Source organism: Solenopsis invicta, chromosome 6, assembly GCF_016802725.1.
Source record: "Solenopsis invicta isolate M01_SB chromosome 6, UNIL_Sinv_3.0, whole genome shotgun sequence".
Taxonomy (NCBI): Eukaryota; Metazoa; Arthropoda; class Insecta; order Hymenoptera; family Formicidae; genus Solenopsis; species Solenopsis invicta.
Window position 1 is genome coordinate 1,410,533 of NC_052669.1, and position 22,134 is coordinate 1,432,666.

Here is a 22,134-nt window from a genome sequence, read left to right on the forward strand (position 1 = left end):
GTATATACAAATACAGAGGAGAAGAAGCTATTATGGCTACTGTGGACATTACGGTTACTCGCATTATTTCCATTATTAGGTGACGAATTATAACGATTGATTATGGAATTATTCGTTTAGTAGCCCGCCGTTTTTTAGTGACCTTAAGATGCCAATATACAATAGTTGACAATTTTTATGAGACATTTAACTTTTGAGCACTTCTAAACTTTTTTAAGATACATTTTAGTCTTCATAATTACATACATTTTTATAAATCACGTCCTAAGTAGTAAACATTTCATTATTTTTAATGTAGAATCTGTTCAACAACATTGAATATAATTGTTCAAATTTTAATATAAAATATTGATTATAAATAAAATTATTCAGTAAAATAAAAAAAGGTGCCATATTATTCTTTTCTCCTCTAATATACATAAATACAGGGCCTATGTAATGTGTGATAAGTTATTACTTCTAAAAGGCATTATAGCAAAAATTATTCAAGATAAAAATTACATGATCTGAAAGAGGATGATAAATCAATGGTAAAATCAATTTTCAAAAATATTGATCTTTTAAAGTCTCATTAAAGATTATCGCTATTTGTGTAAATGGAATTGCCTGAAATTTTCTTTATATAATATTAAATACTTATTTTCAAAAGTGTAAGATCACATAAAATAACTGTGCATAAGCTATACATGTACGGAGACTTGATAATTATTTACCTTTAAATTGCTTTTCGTTTTTCAATGTTATCTTTATCAGCCTTGATAGTTGACAATTCATACTTCCGAACAAAATAACACGTTTAATGTAATTGAAAGTGAAACTAGATAAAATTCAATTTCGCCTACGGAAATAAACTATTATATGAGTGAACTGTTACATTAGTGAAACTATTTGATTATTCAGTCGTAGTTTTTTCGCGAATTACTAAAAGAACTATTCAAATATAAATTATTGAATGAATTATAAAGAAAATTATTTCAATGAGCAAAAAAATATTTTTTATCATTTTAAAATTATCTCTTCTAATGAAGAAAGAATATTTTTAAAAAGGTTAAATTTAATGAGATTAATTGTCTTATTTTTATTTAAAAAAATATTTTAATATTATGATAAATGTTTTCTTATGATTGAATAAAGTAAAAATAAAAATCTTTAAGATAAAAAATATTCCGGAATTTTTTTTACCTCTGTAAAGATTACTATTAGAATTGTAACATATTCCTAATACTTTTAATGATGGAAATGCTAACTTCACAGAGGTTTCTTTTTCAGTAACTTTTTTTTGGAAATTTATATTTTAAATTTTGTTATATTAAAAAAATCTGTCGTTCTTATTATCGTATGTTTGTTTTTGTTGTAGGCATCATTAATAAGATACTATCGTTTGAAGGCTGGTTTCCTTTAAGTAGACTTACTTATTGTACTTATCTTTTACATCCTGTCATCATACGATCGATTCATTTATATAGTGAAACATTAGTTCATTTTGAACTACTATTATTTGTAAGTACACAAATATTTAAAATTTTAATATTAATAGAAAAATGTATTAACTTAATTTAATTTTTATGTCCAGATGGTTCAAGCTGTAGGATACATTGTGATCAGTTATTTTTGCGCTTATGTATTGTCATTGATGGTAGAAATACCTTTTTATCGATTAACTAAAATGTTTATCCATAGTCATAAAATGCTTAAAAAAGTATCATAAATTTAATACTAACATTTAGTACTATACATATAATATCGTGATGCTTGCTAGAAGTTCAGAAATAGTTTAATATTACAAAAAATACACATTTTAGAAAAATAGTTTGAAAAAAATATTTTAGCATCAAAAAAACGTTATATTTTTAAACAATTTTTAAAGATAATAAACATTTGTATCTCGAGGGAGCAAAAGCCAAATTATAAATAAAATAAAATGCAATAAAGAGCCAAATGTATGTAATAGTACAAGTTACTGTAATCCCAAATACTCTCTTTGTAGAATCATTATATTTATCAATATAATTTTATGCTTTATTTATACATTGTAAGGGAGAATAGCTGAATGCGTTTTGATCTCCAAAAGCGGGGAAAAAGTTTTTTATTTAATCATACAATCTGCCAAGTAAGAACGTGGTCAACCTTAAAGGTATTGCCTAAATTTTTCATAAGTTGATAGAGAAAACCTTTGTTCTTGAGGCACTGTCGAGAAGTTAATTAGAGCGGATTGATTAGGTGCAAGCTGAAGAAAGGAGAAGAGCGACGAAACTTAGCGCGTACACGACACGTAAGGAAAAAAATAACAAAAATTGTATTTACTTCAGCAGCTTACATCACTTGTAGACATTAATTCGCGATAATAATTTAATTTCCGTGCAGGCGCAGCCAGGATACATTCTACACGGTCGGCGATGCCAGCTCACTCAAGAAATAATGCGGTATAATTATCGCGACGTTAACAACACGCGGACGATACACGACGTTCGCAAACTCTCTCTATCATCCGTAGTACTCGCATACGCATTCGATGCACCATACAACGCAGCGATTCTCGATAAATCAAGCAGTACATAGTAAGAGATGAACTATCGAAAATACAACACGCATTAGACAAAGATAGTAAGAGACGGATGAAACTTAATACACAAAAACGGTAGAGTGAGGTGTTTTGTGCAGTGGGTATTTTGTGTAAACTGTAACTCTAATTTTCCTAAACAATGCAATAGATAAAAGGCTGCCGTTTTAGTACGTTATTTGTCGTTTGAATACGCATTAGAAATTTCAAACCGATCGGACGTTTCATGCGTATTTTACAAGCAGTAGTTTGTTTTGTGGCACCGCAGATTTATTCTTCTGCAAAATATGTCGCTACTTTTGCCAAGTATCTCGTTGTTATTTTCCATAATCTGTATATTGTGCGTCGTCATTGGAATGTTTACTATCAAGAAATATTGTGCATTGCGAAAAATATTCAGTATTTTTGCCACAGAGCGGGATTTATGACAGATGGGCATTAGAGATGTTTTGTGCAACATAACAAAGCATTATGTGGTGAGATATGCAATTGTATGTCTATATATTACAAATTTGAAAAAATAAACAAAATAAGCCATATTGAGGATAAAGATATAATTTATGCATTTATAAATTAAATTATTAAAGTAATTATTAAAGTATAAAAAAATATATATATAAAACAATTTAACGCTTTTATTGGTTTTTAATGTTTTAATGGTTTTTTTTAAGCATATTTACGCGACATTTTGTCCGAATCATGGGAATATATCCGTAATAATATGCAAACGCACAATTAAAACATATGTATAAAAAATGCATTGCGATGAAGAAGCGCAGGATTTACTACATATGTTGCACAAAACAAAACCCGGGGGTCACAGATAGTAGACGTATATACGTAGCACACGTAGCATACGTATTCATAAATAATACTTTTAAAAATACACTTTTAATTGTTTTAATAAAATGTTTTAACTTTTGGTATGATTTTTCCGTGATTTTAGTCTATATTAAACAAAACCCGAAAAATAATTAAATTAATGCTAAATCGATATCAATTCGATGTCGACATTAACATCCAAATAACATCAAAATTCGAACATTTTAACATCAATGTAAACGTCAAATTTGATTTCATTTCAATCTTCAAAATGATATCGATTTGATGTCGATCCGACTTATCACTTCTGGGATCGGACTTCTCCATGAGATCGCATGAAGCGGCGCCGTAGCGCCGACGGAATCAGGCATCTCAATGTATTTCGTCATGTTCAAGCAAATAATATCTCTTGAAGCTTATTTTATATAAAATTAAATTAAATGAGTATTTAAATCTTTCTAAGAATTTACAGCAGTATTTATCTTTTATGCAAATTTAAATTGGAAATTGACATTTGTTACTTTACGATTTATCAACGTTTTTCAGAGGTAATTCTTGGGAAAATATTAACACTGTTGAATCAAGATTGAGACAAGTTACTGAAACAAGATAAATGGCTTGAATTTCTCAAGAAAAGACTGACGTAAGAACATGCCCATTATATGTATAAATAACCATATATATATGTATATATATATATACATATATGTGTACATCATAATCTCCTAATAGCTCTTGAATAATGCTCATGTTTGTCTCATTAAATGTAATTCTTATTCCTTTATCAGACATGAGAAGCAAAATGGCTTTATTGTTCAGATCAGAAGCGTCGTATACGTGTTATGTAGAGAAAATGTAGTAAATCTCTCTTATTTTCAACAGATATTTTCTTATTAAAATCAAATATAATATAAAGCAATGTAAAGTTAATTAAAATTAATAATTTAAATAAAGGATACATAACACTGGATTTTATTGCATGCTTACATATTATTCATAATATATTCATACGCAAAGTATCTATAAAATCAGTTGTAAAAATTTATACATCAGTTCTGAAAATAAATATTGAAAAACGATCATCATGATAAAACTGCTGCAACAAAATGAAGAAAAAAGATATTCTGATTATCTCCTACGTAATCGTGTTTTGCATTTCTTGTTTGTGTATCCTTCTCTTCATAGGCGTCAACTAGGGGGGAAAGAAGGAGGTCAAAACACCTTTCACTAGCCACTTAATAAAATTATTGAAGGACATCACCTTCCAATAATTTTTATTTGGTATTTTATTTTATAACAAAAAATTTTCTAATCATTGCAAATAATTTCTGCGATAAAAATTGCGAGAAAGCGTAAGCCAAGTATTTTCTTCTTCAAGGAGATTACTAACTCATTTACGGCGCATATTAAATTCTTTAAGCATTTTACATGTACATATGAAAGAAGCGATAAAATTAGATTTAAATGCTGATGAATTGTTAACAAAGTTGTTAATCAAGATAAAATCTGGTGTGCAAACTTTTTATGCCAATACAAATTATTAAGTTTTTTTTCTCAATTTTACACTAAAAATTCTGCTTCTATACTTTATTTTACATGTAAAAGTATATATAATCTACATATTTTTGTACATTTCTATCCTTTGCAAATGTAAAAACTATTTAAACAAAAATTATAATTTATACGTCATTATTTGAAATGCTTTCATCTTGTCCTGCCCCCCTTCTGCCAACATTTTTCTTAGTCCGCGCCTATGCTTCTCTTCATATTTATCTCCATATTTCCCTCTCTGTACATTTTCCAGTAATTTATATTTTTATTAAATACCAATGTGTATTCACTTTAACCGTTCTATTCCGTCAGTAAACACATGTTCTCTTCGTAATATCAGGTAAAAATCAGAATATCTTTTCGGACTAATCTTTGTTTCTTTATAGCAATCTTATCATTGTGATCATTTTTCAATATTTATTTCTAGAATCTATTAATTTTTATCGATTATGAGCAATACTTTTTATTCCCCAATCAAACAATTTGACTCAAGGTATTAATATACAACAATTTTTATGCTTTGACGGCACAATTCTAATCTAGTTTAATAACAATTAGCACTATTTTGAAAATAATCTAATGCAAAAATCGAAACATTAATATAAAACTACATTATAAATAATATATGAACATGTAATAAGAACCAACGTATGGCTTTTTAGATAGCTCCTTCATTTAAGTTATTAAATTTTATTTTTTTAAACTTTATGTAAGTTTTTATTTTTAAAATTAATAATTATCACGTAGATTGTTGAAAAATTGTTCTAGTTAATTGATTACGAGAATTCGGATTGCGTAACATCTGCCCAAATTATGGATATCATAGCTGGCGTGAATAATCCCAGGTAACATGCTTAGGCTTATTATTCTTTTCATTTTTATTAAATACCTTAGTTTTATTAGTTTTACATTATTATTTACTAACTAAAATTTTGTGTCAGACCGTCTGCTGACTTCGATAAAGGAAACGTAGAATGGTTGGAAAAAATATTTAAGCAAACCGTTGGAAACAAGGAGGAAATATGCCTCGAAGAATTCAAAACAATCGTCACATCAAAGAACGTAAGCAGAAGGCATATATTAAGTATTGTTCATCCTTCAAATGCAAAATTACAATTACTCGTTTTTCTAGTATAAAAAATTGTAATTTTATACTTTTTCTCGATTTTTATTTTTATTTCTTTTTTTAATTGAGCAAACAAAATTTATCGAATTTTAAATTAAAAGAGACGGATGCATCAATTTTATTTACCGACAAATAAATGAAATGTAACATTTATCTTATTACCATTTAGCCATTCTTTATCGAGAGAGTATTTCAAATATTCGACAAAGACGACTCCGGCGCAATATCGCTTTCAGAATTTTTAGACGCCATGCATCAATTTGCTGGAAAATCTCCGAATGATAAGATTAAGTTCCTCTTCAGAGTTTATGATATCGATGGTAGTGTCCACATTTATTTATTCATATAAATACTTATAAAAAGACTGTAGTTTTCCGAAAGTTAAGAAAAAAAGTAATAAGTGTAATAATAAGTTATACAAAATAATTTATATTTATAAGTATACTTTTATATATATATATATATATATATATATATTTATTTATTTATTTAATTATTTATTTAACAATCTTTTAAAAGATTAAAGCATATTTGTGAAAAATTAATATGTCTTTCAAATATTTTGAGAAATTTTTACTTAGATATAAACTATCGTTATTACTTTACATTGGCTTTTTGAAATGATGAAAGGTGATGGCTTAATACAATTTTACGAGCTGGAGCATGTAATGAGAGCTTGTATGGAAGAAAATGGTTTGAAGTTCAGCGACGAGCAAATCAATAAACTAACAGTTGCACTCATTGAAGACGCTGATGAAGGCAACAAAGAAACGATCACTTTTGAAGCTCTAAAAAAGCAGTTAGAGAAGCGAGAAGGACTGCTGGAAAATCTCTCAACCAGGTTAGAAAAATTATATAAGAATTAGAAAAGCAAAGGACTTTGCACATTTTATATGAAAAAATGGCTTCGGTCAAATTGGCTAAAATTGAAATATGTTTTAGTTTAGTTGATTCTGACCAAAAGCTTTCTCTTGCAAAAAATCCTACAATCAATAGTTGTAAATAAACTAGAACTTATTTCAATTTCAGTTAATTTAACCAAAACCACTGTTTTCTTGCAAAGTGTGCGAGATCCTTTATTTAAGTGATATTAATAATCAAATTTTTGATATTTATTCAATTATTAAATTTAATTTTTAATTCTTAAGCCAATTCTTAAAGCAAATAGAAATGCAAGGAATAAAAATATAATAATCGCAGCATAGACCGATGGTTGGTACCACCGCAGCCGAAGATAAAGCAAAAATCCGTTCCGGAGACTTTATCGTCCTTTCTTCCGTATCAATTTACAAAACCATACATAAAGAACAATTATGTCTACATTGCTTTTATTTCGATATTCATATTTATCAACGTCGCTCTTTTCGTCACCCGTCTCTACGAATATCGAAATGAAAGTGCCTATATAATGCTTGCGCGTGCATGCGGTAAGGAAAATATAATAATAATTATAAGCTAGTTTATTTACTTACTAACATTTAAATGTATCATGTAAAAATATAATAATTTTATTTCAGGTAAAAATTTGTTTTTAATAAAAAATTTTTAGCAAATATTGATTAATACTAAATCTCATTAAATTTCAATTTTAATTATTATTTAACATAAATGTAAGAATTAAAACTATTTTAAAAATATATTTTAGGGCAATGTCTGAATTTTGACTGCTCGTTCATTCTGGTCTTGATGTTACGCCAGTGCATTACATTTTTGCGATCGCATAGCTTCAATTCTGTAGTGCCTCTAGATCATCATATATATCTTCATAAAATGACGGGGATATTGATCGGAATCTTTGGCACTGTACACACTCTGATGCATCTTATTTACCGCGGTATATTTAGTAATTTTTGATTTTATTAATAATATAATCTCACAGCATAAATTAAAATGCTAAAAACTTTTTGCTAGAATTCTAGCAAAGAATGTATTAATTCTTATTACCTTAATATTTAATTTAATATTTAATTTAATAACTTTTTATATACTAAATTATTATAATTTTATTTATATATAAGATTAAATTAAAATTAAAATTAATTAATAATATCTAAATATATACTTGTAGGTACGGTAATAATCAAAGACGAGAAGATAAATAGCAAAAATTATACCATGTTCGAAAAGTTATTAACGAGTCAACCCAGTCAACAAAATTCGACCGAAAAATTTGGTCTGGCGGCAGGCAGTGAATATCCGACTGGGGTACTTCTGCTTATTATACTCTTTATTATGATTGTTTGTTCCATGCCGTTTGTACGCCGTGGAGGTTGTTTTCAGGTACGAATACATTTCGTATTATTATATCCAGTTGTTTTTCTAATTTTTATTAAAATATTTGAGATTTAAGAGGAATACTTCCACCGTCCTTTTAATTAGAATTATTCTTTGTTGTAAGATATTTCATTGGTCCCACCTGCTATACGTACCATTCTGGATTCTGATGATCTTCCATGGCTCTAACTACTGGAAATGGTTTATCATCCCAGGCATTATATATTTAGTAGAAAAGATTCGTCGGCTAGTGTGGGTGCGTTCTGAGCAGCGAAAAACATATATAATTTCCGGTTTGATTCGGCCTTCGAAGGTGATTCGCCTGGTTATCAAGAGACCACTTAATTTTCATTTTAATCCCGGTGATTATGTGTTTATTAAAATTCCGGAGATAGCAAGATACGAATGGCATCCTTTTACAATTAGCAGTGCTCCCGAACAAGAAGGCAAGCAATTAAATTCTTTCATTTTGATTGCTATTGTTTTTTGTTATTGAAATTGCATAAATATGTTATTTATAATTTTTTATCAAAATTAATGTATAATTGTTGTACAGATTATATATCGCTGCATATTCGTGTAAATGGTGAATGGACCAAGAGTTTGTATTCATACTTTGAAGACGGGCAACAAAAACTTCAATGTGATGATATTTTGCCTGCCAAGAATTGTGATACTCCAGAAAAAAAACCGTAAAATCATATTTCAATTAAAAATTTATTCAAAGTTCATACATAAATTATAATTTTATATTGTGTAAAATTCAATTAATTTAATAGTATTAACAATTAAATTATGACGTTCTTAACTAATTCACATTACACACAGCCAAAAATCTAATTGACCGAACGTGGAATATTGGAAGTTTATTTTATGCTACAAATTGGTCAAATAATAAATATTAATTTTTTAAAGAAGCTTAATTAGAAGTGTAAAAATAAAATTGGATGTTATTAATGAAATTAGATTTAAAGATATATTTAAATAAAATAAACAAAGCATCAGTTCTATTCTATCCCTATCATCATCTGTTTTTACTTGAGTTTGAAAATGTGTGCAAAAAGTAATAAAATTGTGACGGAATAATATTAAATAATTAAAATAATCTTATATACTTGTACAATCTCAAGAAACTAATTGTCCAAACAGACAGAATTGCGAATTTATTTTATTCTACAAATTAAAAACGCATTTTTGGAAATGCCTGATTTTCACTTTTAATCAAGTTTTTATTCTTAAGAATTATAATATTTGATAAATTTGTAGCCTAAAATATTCTTCCATATTCTATATCAATTATGTTGTATCGGATTCCGTGACTATATTAGTTTTTAATATATCTTTCATTGTACAGTTTCCTCAGTGGTAAAAAGACATCATTTATCATGTTTCAAAAAGCTTTGACGGAATCCAGGCCTCATACTCACACTCCGGATACGTTCGTTTCTGATCTATCGAATGTCGTACCACCTTTGCGTGCATCAATTAATAATGAGTCAATACATTTAAGAAATATTACAGAAGGTAAGCCTTATTTTAAAAAATAATTTATAATTTGTGTGAAAGTAGAGTAATAGAAACAAACTCGTATTAATCATAAAATTAGCTTTTATATTTGCGTAATAATAATAAGTATATTTTGCCTCTGCATTTGAAATATCACATGCAAATAAAATAATAGTTACACCTACATCAGTACAAATTGCGGCGGAGGAAGGAAAATTGAGTCAAGGGTTAAATGAAGCTATCGGTGGTTCGGATAATTTAGATGTGAAATCGACAGCCAACACTTCTTTTCAACCAAATATAAATTATCCTATAGGTAATCAATTGGAGGTAGATCATTCAATAGTTTTTATTACTTTTCCTTAAAATCCTTTAAATTATCACTAAATTATTTCAAGTGAATAACGTGTCGTTATTATAGATATTTTTAGACGGTTCTTATGGAGCACCGTCAAGTCACATTTTCCGAGCGCAACATGCTGTCCTGATCGCCACAGGAATCGGAGTTACACCCTTTGCCTCTATATTGCAATCAATTATGTATCGTTATTGGGAAGCGAGACACACCTGTCCAAAATGTTCTTTCTCTTGGAATAGTAAAATTCCGCATACTGTAATGAATTTACGGAAGGTAAATAGATTAGCATTTTCTCATGAATCTCTTTCTCATCTACTGATTTTATTATTTTGGGATAAAGTTCCTTTAAGTTATTGATACTCAATAATGTTGCTATTAATATTGTGAAATTTGTATTAACGGAAAATATTAATGCGTATACTAAATAAGATTTTTAATTTAATACGTCATTGAAGTGTTTACTATGCTACATTTATTGCATTTAGATTTAATGAAGAATATTTCATAGGTGGACTTCTTCTGGATTAACCGTGACCAACGTTCGTTTGAATGGTTTGTAAACTTACTGTCTCGCCTCGAAATTGAACAGGCTGAGTTGGGCACCACCATGGAACACTTCCTAGAGATGCATATGTACATCACAAGCGCATTGCAAAAGAGCGACATGAAAGCAGTTGGCTTACAATTAGCACTAGAACTTTTGCACGAAAAGGTTAGAAATAAAAGTAATCTTCAGTTATGCTATTAGTTTTTAAATCTAGAGTAGAATTTCTGTGTTAATAGAATTTAAATAAATAATAAATTTGGCATTAATTTTTTTTACTGGTGTTACTTCTCAGGAAAAACGAGACCTTGTCACAGGCTTGAAAACTAGAACGAATGCGGGTCGCCCCAATTGGAATGAGGTATTCAAGCAACTCCAGAATAAGAACAAAGGAAAAGTTACAGTCTTCTTTTGTGGAAAATCACACGAACTTACCAGGACTCTTCGACGTAAATGCGATGAATTCGGATTTCATTTTAGAAAAGAATCTTTCTGATATTTGAGAAAGAAACAAATATAATAATCATTGTGTTGGAAATTATATTGTGTATGAAAAATGTTAACATAGAAGTTAATAATTGATCGTGCATACATTTCTGTGTTATTCCCACAAATTATAGATGTATGTATAATATAATTGTTCTTCAATGTTTGTCGTAATTTTAATTCATACTCACGGATAATCTTTTAATCTCTTCAGATATAAAATTTTTAATGTTCAATACACATTATTTCATGTAATCAAAATGACGTTTCCACAATTTATTTCATTTTTCAAAATTTTTTACTTATCTTAATCAATGTCTTTCATTATTCTAGCTATTTCGTGCAAAATCCAAACAGTTGTCAAGGTCAATAAGAAATACATCTGACGTTCTGTCATAATTTAATAAATTAATTTTTTGTTATCCTCTTTTATTATCAAAAAGTTACAAATTAGAATTTCAACTAAAATTTTGCAAGAATAAATTTGTAATCATTTGAAATTAGTTACTAATGAATTGCACGCAATTTGATACAAATAAGGGTGCACTCACAAGGAATGCGGAATGGCAAAACTGCGGAACTGCGGAACGTTTGTGATTGGTAGTAGTTTCATCTGCCGATTTCGCCGTTTTCCTTCTGCGTCGGAAACTCGGGAAGCAGCGGAGAAGATGCAAAACACAATTAAACGCGACACATCTTCGCACAATACATCTCATCCGACTGACGACGAATGTTGGCACGAACGCCCGATAATTTACTTCACTTCCAAAACTCCACGAAACTCTCGAAACACTCGTTCGCGTCAAAAACTCGTACGAGACGACGAGAATGCGAGTTGAAATGCGCCCGCGACGCGCCACGAGCTACGACTTAACGGCGCAGCGGCGCGCAGGTGCCAGTCACGTGATTCCACGTCACGCCGCTACGCAGGCTACGCAGTACGCAGTGCCACTAGTGCCAGCAGTCGGTCGGTTAGGGAGCACGGTGAAGAAGGTCGCGATGCGTCACAGCGCACAACTCGTATCCTCGTCATCCCGTGCACAAGTGTTTGATACGAGCGAGTGTCTCAAGAGTGTCGTGGACTGCCGAAAGTGAAGTGTCGCGGCCTTCGTACTGACGTCCGTCGTGTCGAATGCATGGTGCGAAGTCGTGTCGCGTTCAATCGTGTTTCGCAGCTTCTCCGTTGCCCAGCAAACACAGTTACGTAACAGCAACGTTGACGCAATAAACCCGAAAGTAACACGCAATATAACGTGTCCGTTACATGTAACGTCCACGTTAGTTGTAATTTCCCACTCATAGAACATTGCAGTTATATAACATAAATATGCAATTTTATATTACAGCGATGTAGTGTGCTTAAAATGTTACATAACTGTAATATAATATTAATGTAGCCCAAACAAATATTTGGAACGTTGTTATATTGCTGTAACCCGTGTTATGTTACTAAACTTAATTTTATTTGCCTTTTTTCACATACTAATTTCAGAAAAGAACTTTGAATTAATTTAAAGCAAAAGCAAACAAAACAGTTTGTCTTTGCTTTGAAATAATCGAAAGATCTTTTCTGGAATTAGATGTGAAAAAGGCAAATGAATTTAACGAGAAATATAATAATACTTAATGTATAAGGAGAAATAAAATACTTAATTTGTATATTAAACTTAAGTATATCACATTTTATTTTAATTAAAGTATATCACATTTTATTTGTTGCATATGAAACTTAAAGTACATCACATTTTATTTTACATCTCATTTTACATCTCTATAAAGCAAAACAGTCTGTCAAATCTATAACATATATAGGATAAAATTTCTATTTAAAGAAAATTTATATAAAAATAAAAATTTAATTTTTAAATGTATAATTCATAAAATATATGAATTTTATTATATAATATAATATAGAAACTTTTAATATTTAATATTGGGTGATTAAAAGTTCGTAGCGTTTTACAAAAAAACTTTTTTTTAGTAAAATTCAAATATTTTTCTTAGAGTAAAACGCTACAAACTTTTTTTCCACAATTCTAATATAGGAACTTTTAATTTGAACTTTTATTTTGAACATTTAATTCTAATTATTTTCGACCTCAATATTTTCCTTTGCTCGTTCTCTATCATTTCGTTGTTTCGCAAAGCGTAGCCACTCTGCAACAACGTTTTCAAATTCTGCTTCAGTGAACGTCGTGTAACGTGCTATTACCTCTTCTGGAAAAGAAATGACATATTTAATAAAATTGTTACAATACAAAGTTCTAATTTATTGATATAACATTTGTAACGTACTTTTTATAATTTGTATGAGATGTAAGTTTGAAACTTGAAAATTTTGTCGCAGTCCTTTCCAGGAACATCCCATGGAGCATTGATTTGTAAATGTTTTTTTAAGAATACGAAGAATGTTATCTCTGGCGTTATTACCACCCGTTTTTGATAAAAACTCTTTCTATTAAAACAAAAAAATAGTAAATAAATTTATGTATATATATACATATACATGTATTCAAATTGGTATTGAAGTGGAATTTTAACTATGGTCACCATATTGGGCATGAGTTAAAATCTCAGTAGCATTGTAAAATATTGAAAAATAAGTACGATAGTCTTGTATAATTTATGTTTAACTAAATTGTATTGGAAAACTTAAAAGTTAAATTTGTAGACTTACAAACTGTATCACAGCATCATCTGATGCTTTCAGTAACGCATCAAATTCCTTAATGACTGCAACTGTTGTTAACGGTAAATATGGTTTTATAAGATCGTCCTTAATTTTATTAGGACTTAATGCGCGGTTTTTCAACGCGTTTTCTATTTTTACTAATCGTTGTAGTATCTGTCTTTGAGTAACATTCGATGCTGCTTGCATACGCAACATTTGTTGTATGTCAACTGCAACAGAAAAAAAATTATGTATATAAAATGATAGCTTCTAAGTTGAATGCAAATAATATACAAAAATGATTTACCATTTACATTAAATACGTCTTCTACGTTTTCCATGGGAGTGTTATCTACAAAATTTCATTAAAGTTTACATACAGGTGTTACAACAAATATTTGGCGATATTAATATTGAATGTATATACCTATTATTATTGGTGCATCAAAAATATTAGGACGTTCATTCTCCTCGTCTTCCATCACTGTGTCTTTTTCTTCTGCAATTTGAACCATAAAATCCAAGTTTGAAGGAGCTGGCGGTGGTGCCTGGCCAATATTGCTCTTGTTAAATGCGCAGTTTTTATTTATTTGTTTTTCTGTAAACAGTTATATAATTTTATTTCAATAATATATATAAATATATTGAGATATAAGAAACAACAATGCAAGATAATTATATAGAAATTATAAACAAAGTATACGGTGCGTTTACTTTGTACACTTTTATGATAATAGCGTCATTCTATTTTTATTGCTCATTACTCTAATGAAAATTTTTCTCATAATTTTTATACGAACTGAAACATTTTTCAGAAATACTCAGAAAATCTACATCTCTTAAAATTTTTCATACATATACATTCGAAGAAATTCTGTGATTTCTCATGTTATAATTTAAAAAAAATACTTTTAACGTTTTTAGATTTTTTAACATTTTATTAAAAATTATAGAATAATCGAAATTATAGAAATTTTATAAAAAATCTTAGGAATTTTAAAATATTTCATAATTAACTAAAAGAAAAATTCTGAGTAAAGGTGTTTTCTAAGTATTTTTGAAGAGTTCTAATTCGTATAAAAAATCTAAAAAAGTTATAAAATTATACAGAATATCTGAAAAAAATTTTTAAATTATATAAAAAATTTTGGAAAAATTTTTTCTGGCTATTTTATTAATAAAGATAATTCCTTCAATATGAAAAGAAAATGTAGATAAAATCGGAATTTTTCTATAACAACGATACATTACTTGTAATAAATTTTCGAGGTTGACGGAAATCCTCGTCTTCACTGTCGCTGTTCGCAAAACGACTGTTTAATACTGGTTGCCGCTTTCCTCGGCCCAGTCGTTCTTCATCGGTTGTTTCGTAATTAGAATCTGCTGCACATTTACGAGCTGACTCAATAGTTGCTGTGATAAAGAAAAACATTAACATTTATGTTATTTGTTTGCTAATCAACCTAGTTTTAATATCTACTAGAAACAATATTACTAAAATCATTAAAACATGAATTTTTCTCTACATATTTATGTATTATGTGATACTTTATTACTTACTAAGCGATAAAAGGAAATAAATGTTATACTTTATGCGTTATTTTATGTTTTATGTTATAAATTCTATAATATATTAACGTTTATACTTACTGCAATGTTTTATGATGTTCACTTCGTAATGTTTCCATGAAGAAAAATCAGGACTTTCGCAGTTCAGTATTAATGTTGCACTGTTTGCCGTTCGAGGTGGCCACCAACAATATTGAATATTCTTTTCTTGAAACAACCATGTCGTTGGAATTTCGGAATACGAAGAATCACATAAAAATTTAACCACCGCATACTTTTTCTTTTCATAGCTCATTTTGTAAAAATATGTAGAAAATATCCAATGTATCAGAAACTGAAAACAAAAAATTAGTGTAATAATATTATCAATAATTGATTAAACAAGTGATTGCTCAATATTACATAATTTTTAAATAGAAAAACAGATGGGAAAGAAAGATTGCATAGGTTAATTTTTTATCAAAAAGTATCAAGATGTTTGTCAATCCTCTTTAGTGAATTTTTCAATTACTTTTTGTAAAAAATAAAAGATAATTATAAATAGATTACAAATATATATTTTATATTATATTTTTTTACTATTTTAAAGAAATGAACTGCGAAAATCTTCTGATGTTCATTATTTGTTATCATGCAAATAATCACAAGTATAACTGCGTCATTCTCAATGAAACCTTATATAAATAATACTTTTAATGTTAATAATAATTAAAATACAAATAGTTTCTTTCTATGATCTAGCAACGACACTAAAAGATACAAACAAAATAACACCCTTTTGGACACAGCACGATTGGACACCACCACTCACAGCGCTTGACCAGTGGTAAAACTCTAGGCATCGGCCGCTATGAGTGGTGGTGTCCAATCGTGCGTACCCCAAAACCAAAATAGTCGCTATTCATAGAAAGAAAATTTTATTTTGATTATGATTACATATCAAATATTATTTTACACAAGGTCTCATTGCAAATAATCAATTTGTATCTATAATCATATATAAGGTATCAATAATGCACATTAGGAAACAGTTCCAGTTACAGTAGTTTTTAACTTCGTTGCATAATATTGTACTTAATACAAAACTTAAGACTGTGATTTTTTTACATTTGAAATATAAATTTATAAAAAAAGGTTTCCAGAAAAATAACGGAATGTAAATGAAATGATCAGTCTTCCAAATCTTTCTTTTTTCATTAGTCTAATTATAAGTTATGTAAAATGAAATATAGCTTTCATACAGTATAATACCATAGTATTACTATGACAATACTGTACTCACCTATGAATTATTATAATACATAAATTAGAAATAAAAATTTCTTTTTTGCAATATTTAATGTAAGGCAAAAGAAACAATAAATAAATAACTTTTACATAAATTTTATATAAAATGCGTATAACAATGAACAAAATAAAACTACATTTAACTAAAGTTGTCTAATTATTCGTACTTTGTAGTGGTATTGTTATATAAGAATCAGTTTCATCTAAATTTTTAATTTTTATGCACTTTCTTTTTATTTGCGTTATTGAAATTTTAATTATGTCTGCAGTAGTATCTTTTGATATTTTAAATATTCCAATTTTTTTGGAAGGAAACGGTATATCAAAAAAATTCTTTGGATTTAAATAACGTTTTGCACGAAAATAACAAACACCGTTCTCTTCAAATATATCCAAGATAAATATTATAGATTTATTATCATCATTAAGTATAGCACAGTTGTCAGCTTGATTGGTTGTAATTTTAAAATTTTTGTATTGTACATAAGAAATGTCATAATTTTTCTTATGAAAAACAATCGGATAGTGTTGCTCTTTACATGTTTGAATAGGAAGCTTTAATTCTTCGAAAATACGATTAGAAAATTCTTGTAAGGGTGCGCCCAATTGATGTAACTTGTTTTTAATTTTTTGCATATGATTTTCATATTTGAAACAGCTAAAGTTATCTAAACAACCGAAATGTTGTACATCATCACAAAGATGTAAAAGATTATGAACATTATGCGATATGTATTCGTTGCCATAAATGTTTCCATAGTTAGAAACAAAATATAATAATAACGACTTTGCATAAGTATTAAATGACACGCATAATTGTTCGTCAGTTAAAATCCTGATCGCAATACTAAGGCTAAGAAAATGATTGTAGCAATTTGTAGGCAATACTAATTTCATAATAACAATTCCGGTATAAAGCAAAAATTGGCGACATTCCGTAGCTTTCCATTTATCAATATCATTCAAACTTCTAGGTTTTCTTGCAAATTCTACAGGAATAAAGGATCTCAATGTAATTAAATAATGTGAAATTGAATTTATAGCCTCTAAGGATAATCTAACATCTCTATTTCCTTTGACCCATAGTTGCAACAATCTTTTAACAACACCTAAGCAGACAAGGTGCATGTAATCTAATGGGATTTGAGACACCATTCCAATGGCAAGTTTCTCTAAAATCGAATCACCTATATGATGCTCAATATGTTGTCGATTTTTGAATGTCTCGTCTGTACGCACCATACTGTCAGTTTCTAAAAATACTACTCTGTTACGTACAAAGTCACCTTCCTGAATACATTTGGAGCAAGAAAAATATCCTGTATGACCTTTTGTGTAAGTAATAAATGATTTCGCCGGAGCATCACATAATATTGCATTTAAAGTAACTGTATATTTTTTATTTGAAACAATAATGCCTGTTTGAGAAATAAGAGTAAAATCATTGACAAAGTCGAGTAAATAATCGTTAGCATCATTAGGTTTGCACATGCCATGGTAAATACCAATTATAAAAGGTAATGTATATGTATTTATATTTTCTATAGATGCCATTATGGGCCAAAATTGACTGCCAGAACTTTTGGAAAGTGGAACACCATCAATATTAATATTTAATTTTATTTTATTTCCTTTAATAAATTTAGAATATGTTTTTATGGATCGTTCCAAAACGTACGAAATACCAAAATGTATGTAATGACCACTACCAAGAGACTTAATATTTGAAGATACATTTCGTGGTGTTTTAAGTAACACTCTCACATCTTTAGGTAAATCTACATGGCCGTGTTTCCTTAAAATTACAAGCAACTCATTAGCAATACTATGTGCAACATTTTGTTCAACGATAAGTTTTTGTAAATCTTCTCTTAAAGTCGTCTTATTGTTAGAATCAAAGATATTTCTATCAGAGGCATAATCTTGTGCTTCAACATTATGCTCCTCATTGCTTTCTCTATCTGACATTAATGAAATAAGTAAATCCAGACTTGATTCACTTATTTCATTAATGTCTTGGCACAAAATATTATTTGCATCATCGGCATTTGTGAAACTATTACTGTTACTACTATTTTCTGCTTCAATTGTATTAAATGTATTTAAATGTGTTAAATGTAGATTGCAATGTTTATAATAATTCAATTCGCGATTAATGACTTGATTCTTTCGCCTTTTTGATAAATATTGCCACTCCTTTGGCATGGTGGTGTAAGGGTTTTATTACGATGGGTAAGTTTTATGAAACTATCGGTGACGGAACAGAAATCTCGCAATGGGACTGTATCGTCGGGAAAACTCTTTGAATATTAGGAATATCTAAGGAAAGAACCAAAAATTTTTTATTTATTAACATTAGCCAAAAATTATAAATAAGCTTTAAAATGATTTTTTACTATGTAATGTATAATATATATTCATAACATAATGTACAAGAAAGGAAGAGGTTGTGTAATATTATATTTTGTCTTTTGATAATAACTCAATAAATATTAACGCGAAACAATTCTAACCAACGCCAGTTTATTAGTCATAGGGTTCTACCAATCACCTTATAAATAAAAGTTCATCGGGTATATAAAACGAATAGCAACAATATAGCCCGCTATAGTTACGGAGCATAAGTTACGTCATCTCTTAAAAATTCCTTAAAACTAATACACACTTCCAATAAAGGAAACATAAGGAACAACGACTAGATATATTTCTAAACAGTCTGTTGGAGATTCTACAGGATAATTTTTGATAACAATATAAAGATAAATTTGCGATATAGAAATATACAAATGCTAATTCTTTAGTACAATGAAAAGAATTTAAATAATATAACAAGGGACACAAATAAATCCTGGAAATAAATAAGTAAATGATGTATAAATATAATAGAAAGATCGTATTAATCAACCAAATACTAATACGTATATCAATAGTAGGAACATATCTACCACAGGTATGGTTCTTGACAAAAATAGATAAGACTGCAAGAACAAAAATAAAGTCCCAGAAGCATTCAATCTAAGTAGCCTTCAAAAATATTTTATTTAGTTAGTAAAATGAAATAATTGAAAATGACTTGATTTAAGTAAACGTAAATTTTTATGAATATTCTTTTTTTTTTAAAGGAACAGCGACTAGATATATTTCTAAACAGTCTGTTTGAGATTCTAGAGAATAATTTTTGATAATAATATAAAGATAAATTTGTAAGTATATACAAATTCTTTAGTATAACAAAAAGAATTTAAATAATATAACAAGGGACACAAATAAATCCTGAAAATAAATAAGTAAATAATGTATAAATATAATAGAAAGATCGTATTAATCAACCGAATAAGTATATCAATAGTAGAAACATATCTATCACAGGTATGGTTCTTGACAAAGATAGATAGGACTGTAAGAGCAATAATAAAATCCCAGAGGCATTCAATCTAAGCCTTCAAAAATATTTTATTTAGTTAGTAAAATAAAATAATTGTAAATGACTTGATTTAAGTAAACATAAATTTTTATTAATATTATAATTTTATTATTTATTTGGAAAAGAACCACAACCAGATATATATTTAAACAGCTTGTCTAACAATAAGACTAGAAAATCTTCTTAATAAAAACGTTAAGGAAATTAACAAGTTTAGAAGTGCTTATTCTATAATACAGCTAACAAAATATACATAAATGTAAGAAGAAACGCAAATTGTATCTTACAAATAAAGAAATAAATAAATGATATATGATTTAAAGAACGTACACACAAATCACATAAATGCTAATAAAGGTATGAATATTCGGAAACATATTTATCATAGGAACGTTTCCTGACAAAGATAGATAAGACTGCAAGGCAATAATAAATTCCTAGAAGCATTCCCTCTAAATAGTTTTCTAAAATATCATATTTTGCTAGTACGGTGGTATGAATTATAAATGGATTGAATCAAATCACATAAAGTATTATTAATTTTATAATTTAATTATAATTATTATTATTATTAAACCAATATATGTAAACGCTTAATAACGTAGGTAGAGTATCACTGGTAAAAAGGAAATAAACGTTGTAATATCAAGAAAATAATACACCGAGTATATAAAAGTCTACCTTCCAAAACGCGAGAGTATTATAAATTCAACACAAAATGTCAGTAAATAGTCATACGGACATATAAGCAATGTTTACCACATTGAGCAGCATCAAGGCCACATTCCACCTAAGAAACAGCCATATAGTTTTCCATTCAATTATCTATTCGAATGTATTTAAGTATGTAATTAAGAAAGAGCATTCTGTTACACAGCATAAATAAGTGCTTTTCAGGAAATAAAGTGGCAATTATCTATATTATCTATTAAACAAAAAAGGGAATGGTATGAAAAGTAAAGACATAATGAATCATGCCATGCCAAATCAGATCAAATTATATAGTAATTCTTGATAAGAGAGAATGAGCTGTTCATAAATATAGTGCATGGTTATAGGCTGTTTAGTGCAATTAACTGATACCATAAGCACATCTTTGAATTATAGAATTATAAGCTTAGTAAAATAATATTACAAAAAAAAGCATCTGTCAAGAACAAGAGAAGATTATAAATGAATGTGGCGATAGTTATACTTTTCTCCTTTTTTTTTAATTAATCAATTAATAATCAGAAAAGTGGATAACAAGAATTATATTATAATAAGTATTCATCATTTTTTTTTATGCCAAGATACTCGGGAGTACTCACCGGCATTCAAATTTGTCGAGCGTCAAATAGTTGCAGTTCGTTAAGGGATTCTTTCTCCTCTTATGAGAGATCAAAGTTCTCTTCTTGTAAATATGGGTATGCAGGCTATTTTGTTTTATGAAGTATAATTACCGCGGACTCCGTGTGATTATTGGCGGCTCAAAACGTCTCATGCCTCGTGACGGATTCGGCTTCCGCCATTAAAATTTTTCCACTTCTCCCTAGTCGACTAGTTCTCGTAGTCAAAGACGAGAGATGAAAATATAAAGAAAAGCTCCTTATGCTTCTGAGCTGAGATGGTTCGAGTCGAGTTGATTTGATATAACGCCCAGCTCAGAAGAATGAAGCGAATATACTGGTAAGGATCACACAGAAGAGAGCAAGCAACCGTTCGCCTCGATGGTTCAACACGGAGAGAGATCAACCGTCCATTGTCTTCTCCAAAGATCAGTACGAAGTCCCCCTCCACCTCGCCTCTCACAACGCAGCCAAGAGATTAAGTCTGTTCAGTGAATTATACATCTAGAAGTCTGTTCGTGTTGCTCGGACATTTTGTACTCGCTTTCAATATTTTTAAAATGTTTTTTAGATATTTATTAAATATTTATTACGTTTTTTAAATATTTAAAAAACATTTTACAAATAT

At 28.8% G+C, this 22,134-nt stretch overlaps 2 protein-coding genes across 9 annotated transcripts; one reads left to right on the forward strand and one right to left on the reverse strand.

Annotated features, from left to right (window-relative positions):
* Positions 1-2,430: 2,430 nt before the first annotated feature.
* LOC105205234 (NADPH oxidase 5) lies at positions 2,431-11,393 on the forward strand. Of its 8 annotated transcripts, none has more exons than XM_039450672.1 (16): positions 2,431-2,558; positions 3,929-4,025; positions 5,702-5,778; positions 5,875-5,995; positions 6,229-6,379; positions 6,690-6,900; positions 7,260-7,486; positions 7,705-7,893; positions 8,128-8,339; positions 8,458-8,779; positions 8,890-9,025; positions 9,688-9,857; positions 10,015-10,169; positions 10,261-10,470; positions 10,706-10,909; positions 11,037-11,393. In XM_039450672.1, exons 3-16 carry the CDS (start codon positions 5,747-5,749, stop codon positions 11,235-11,237), a joined length of 2,541 nt encoding a protein of 846 aa, XP_039306606.1. In that variant the 5' UTR covers positions 2,431-2,558; positions 3,929-4,025; positions 5,702-5,746; the 3' UTR covers positions 11,238-11,393. The 8 variants fall into 8 exon arrangements, with proteins under 8 accessions (XP_039306606.1, XP_039306602.1, XP_025986457.2 ...); XM_039450668.1 differs by having other exon boundaries at positions 2,464-3,036; XM_026130672.2 differs by having other exon boundaries at positions 2,464-3,036; positions 10,030-10,169.
* Positions 11,394-12,880: 1,487 nt separating this feature from the next.
* LOC120358125 lies at positions 12,881-21,924 on the reverse strand. The gene is made up of 8 exons (XM_039450874.1): positions 21,489-21,924; positions 15,549-15,801; positions 15,150-15,311; positions 14,326-14,496; positions 14,206-14,250; positions 13,905-14,128; positions 13,523-13,682; positions 12,881-13,444 (listed from the first exon to the last, which is right to left on the reverse strand). The coding sequence occupies exons 1-8, from the start codon at positions 21,492-21,494 to the stop codon at positions 13,311-13,313; spliced, it is 1,155 nt and encodes a 384-aa protein (XP_039306808.1). The 5' UTR covers positions 21,495-21,924; the 3' UTR covers positions 12,881-13,310.
* Between the last annotated feature and the right edge of the window lie 210 nt (positions 21,925-22,134).